Genomic DNA, 3,789 nt, shown 5'->3' with positions numbered 1-3,789 from the left:
GCCAAACATACCTTTTGGAATTATGGCCAAAAAGTTTAACCTTGGTTTCATCAGACCATAGCACCTTTTCCCAAATGCCTTTGGGAGACTTCAAATGTGTGTTTGCAAAATGTAACCGGGCATGGATATTTTTCTTTGTAAGAAAAGGCTTCTGTCTTGCCACTCTACCCCATAGCCCAGACAAATGAAGAATACAGGAGATTGTTGTCACATGTACTACACAACCAGTACTTGCCAGGAATTCCTGCAGCTCCTTTAATGTTGCTGTAGGCCTCTTGGCAGCCTCCCTGACCAGTTTTCTCCTTGTCTTTTCATCAATTTTGGAGGGACGTTCAGCTCTTGGTAATGTCACTGTTGCACCATATTTTCTCCACTTGATGATGACTGACTTCACTGTGTTCCATGGTATATCTAATGCCTTGGAAATTCTTTTGTACCCTTCTCCTGATTGATACCTTTTAACAATGAGATCCCTCTGATGCTTTGGAAGTTCTCTGCGGACCATGGCTTTTGCTGTAGGATGCGACTAGGAAAATGTCAGGAATAGCCTACTGGAACAGCTGAACTTTATATGGGGTTAATCAGATGGCAGGTTAATTGATGGCAGGTGTACTGACTCCTATTTAACATGAGTTTGAATGTGACTGCTTAATTCTGACAACAGTCACAGCCCCACAGTAAGAAGGTGTGCACACTAATGCAACCACATTATTTTAGTTTTTTATTTTTACTTCCCACTGAAAAACAGATTTCAGTTTATTTTCAATTGAGCTGTACAAGTTATAGGTCACATTAAAGGTGGCTAAAGTTCTGGAATTATTTATCTTGGTCTCGTTTTTTTACATCACAGAAACCTGGCATTTTAACAGGGGTGTGTAGACTTTTTATATCCACTGTAAGTCTAAACAACACAATATATAGTTGAAAGGGCACTCCCTAATAACACAACCCAGACACTAATCAAGCTATAAAGTAGATTTAAACAGCATAATAGAAATTGAGAGGGGTTACCCTGATAACCCCTTAGACACTAAACAAACAAGCGCATGTCTATCTTCACAGTTTATGGCTGGGCCCCTTTAAATCTGGAACATCCTGTAGTTGAATGTGTCACAGCACACAGAGTTCAAGAAGAAAGATAAGACATGTCCTTCAGCTCACACAAGCGGTTTCTCACAGGTCTCTGTTCTGAAAGTTTAAAATCCACTGAATAGCATATGTTGGTTAATATACTGATTAAAACACAGTTTAAAACATATTTAATAATGTAATTCTCATGACAGTTATTCAAATGACACAATCTGTATCCTAGTGGTGTGAACTGCTAGAGCTAAACTGTGATTCATGTATCTGAATTTGAAAAGTCTGTACATGGGCAATGACAGCAAATTATGACCTGCTAACCCTGCTTTGTAGTTTTCAGAAGTACCTTACTGTATGTACCTAGAATATGGGCAGATTAGTTTGCTGATGTGTGTTTGTCCTACAGAATGTGGCAGTAGGGCTGCAGGCTCAAGCGCTGAAGTTGTTATGTGATGCTGCCAGAAAGGCTGATGAGGAGCTTCAGTCTTATACCAAGGACTGTGTGGAAACCAGCAGCATTGTAGATGCATACATGACTTTGGCTGTCTTCTGTGACAAAGAACTACGAGAGGAGGAACAGACTGATAACAGTAAGTAACAGTGCTCATAACGCTGTGTTTCCACTGTCAGAACCTAACGAGCAGTATACCTTGTACTTTGCCTGGCATACCCTCCCGGGTTGACGCAGATCATCCTGCTTAGGGCTGGGCTCTGATTGCCAGTTCTGTTTTGGATTCGGTTCCAATTCTGGGTTCATTGAGCTTCATGCCCAAACAAATCCCTTATCAAACCTGTCATTCATGTTCTCTGTTTAGTTTACAAACTGTTGATAATGTAGCAAGACCGTATATGTTATGTAGCCTATTACATTTTATGTAAATAAAGTTTGGGGGAAAAATTTTGTTGTGACCAAACATGGTGGACCTGCTTAACCACTCTGAAGTAAAAGAAACAACTGCAAAAAGTGATATTTGCTGGTCAGTACTCGCAAAGAAAGGGGAACAGTTTGTCCTTTGTTTAGTCTTCTGGTGTCCATCATGTTAAAGTAAGAACCTGTGTTATATTTGATAACACGAGGATGAGTGCTCAGCCTCACACAGTTGACTGCTGGTGTAGTGTGATCTGTGAGATCTGTAGCAGTGCAACAATTCAATGCAGTTTTATTGGCATAGCACCAAATCACAACAAGTCATCTGAAGACACTTTACAAAGTTAGGTCTAGGCCTTATTATTATCATCATCATCATCATGATCACGATCACCGTCACCGTACAGGGAGCCAGTGGAGAGAAGCCCATAAGGGAGAGATATGATTCCACGTACTAGTTCCTGTCAGTACTCAGGCAGCAGCATGTTGGAGTAATGGGAGGTGTTGTAGGGAATTATGGGGACATCCTGATAGCAAAGAGGTACAGCCTGGAAGTAACAAATGCATGGACCAGTTTTTCAGCATCACTTTGAGACAGGATGCTCCTGATTTCGGCGATATTGCGCAGGTGAAAAAAGGCAGTTCGAGAGATGTGGTTTATGTGTGATTTAAAGGACATATCCTGGTCAAAAGTGACTCCAAGGTTCCTCACAGTAGGACTGGAGGCCAGAGCTGTCATCTACAGTAACCATATGATTAGACAGAAGATTTCTAAGGTTTTCAGGCCCAAATACAATGACTTCAGTTTTGTCAGAGTTTAAATGTAGAAAATTACAGATCATTATGGTCTTTATGTTTTATGTTTGACTAATTGATCTGATTCATCTGGGTTCATAGATAAATAAATATATCAACTGCATAGCAATGAAAATTTATGTTGTGCTTCCTGAAGATATTGCCTAAAGGGAGCATATATAAAGTGAAGAGAATTGGACCTAGCACAGAGCCATGTGGAACGCCGTGACTAAGTTCAGTCTGTGTAGAAAATTCATCATTAACATAAACAAATTGAAATCTTTCTGATAAATAAGGTTTGAACCTACTTAGTGCAGTTCCTTTAATCTCAATAACATGTTCAAGTCTCTGCAGTAAGCAGCACTGAGAGGACAATTATAGAGACAAGTCCTTTATCTGATACTAGGAGGAGATTGTTGGTGACTTTCACTAGTACAGTTTCTGTACTATGATTCCACCTTTAGATAAAGCTAGGTTCATAGTTCAGAAACCATCAGTGATTTATTAAAATGGCATTCACTGAATGGTAAAGTAGATTTATTAATTTCAATGTTGTGAAGAAATGACCTCACTGTTGTGAGCATCTGCAGCTGCAGCATGACCCCCCAGTAGGGAGCAAACAGCAAAACGAGTGAGGACAGGGTTAATGAACGCCACAGGGCAGTTACAGCAAAGGTTTAGGTTTGATAGTTCATATTGTAGTTAGTGTCAGATTTTCTGGTAAATGGACTGTAACAACAATTAACTTGACCCGTTGTGGTTAGAAAAAGTTTGATTCTTAACTATTACACAGGTTTTTCCAAAAAAGAATTTAAAGTTGTTTTGCTGCTGTAGTGCATGAAATTAAAATACATGTTTTGATGCTAACAAACTATACACACACACACACACACACACATATCCCCCAATGTTCCTATTACCACAGGGACCACTTGTGCCTTCACCTTCCACATCTTTTCTAGCTCTTCTTTCAGCCCTTGGTATTTCTCAAGCTTCTCGTGTTCCTTCTTCCTGATGTTGCTATCGCTTGGGATTGCTACATC

General features: G+C 39.9%; 1 protein-coding gene across 1 annotated transcript in view; it reads left to right on the top strand.

The window, feature by feature from the left end:
• prkdc (protein kinase, DNA-activated, catalytic subunit) overlaps nucleotides 1–3,789 on the top strand; it is a 139,607-nt gene that overhangs the window by 90,132 nt on the left and 45,686 nt on the right. The window contains exon 72 of the mRNA XM_020587171.1: nucleotides 1,490–1,673. Within this exon, the coding sequence (XP_020442827.1) occupies nucleotides 1,490–1,673 (184 nt within the window). The remainder of the gene's footprint in view (nucleotides 1–1,489; nucleotides 1,674–3,789) is intronic.

The sequence above is a fragment of the Monopterus albus genome, unplaced genomic scaffold (genome assembly GCF_001952655.1).
Source record: "Monopterus albus unplaced genomic scaffold, M_albus_1.0 scaffold442.1, whole genome shotgun sequence".
Taxonomy (NCBI): Eukaryota; Metazoa; Chordata; class Actinopteri; order Synbranchiformes; family Synbranchidae; genus Monopterus; species Monopterus albus.
Note: the sequence above shows the minus strand (reverse complement) of the source record. Positions and strands in the feature narration are given on the sequence as shown.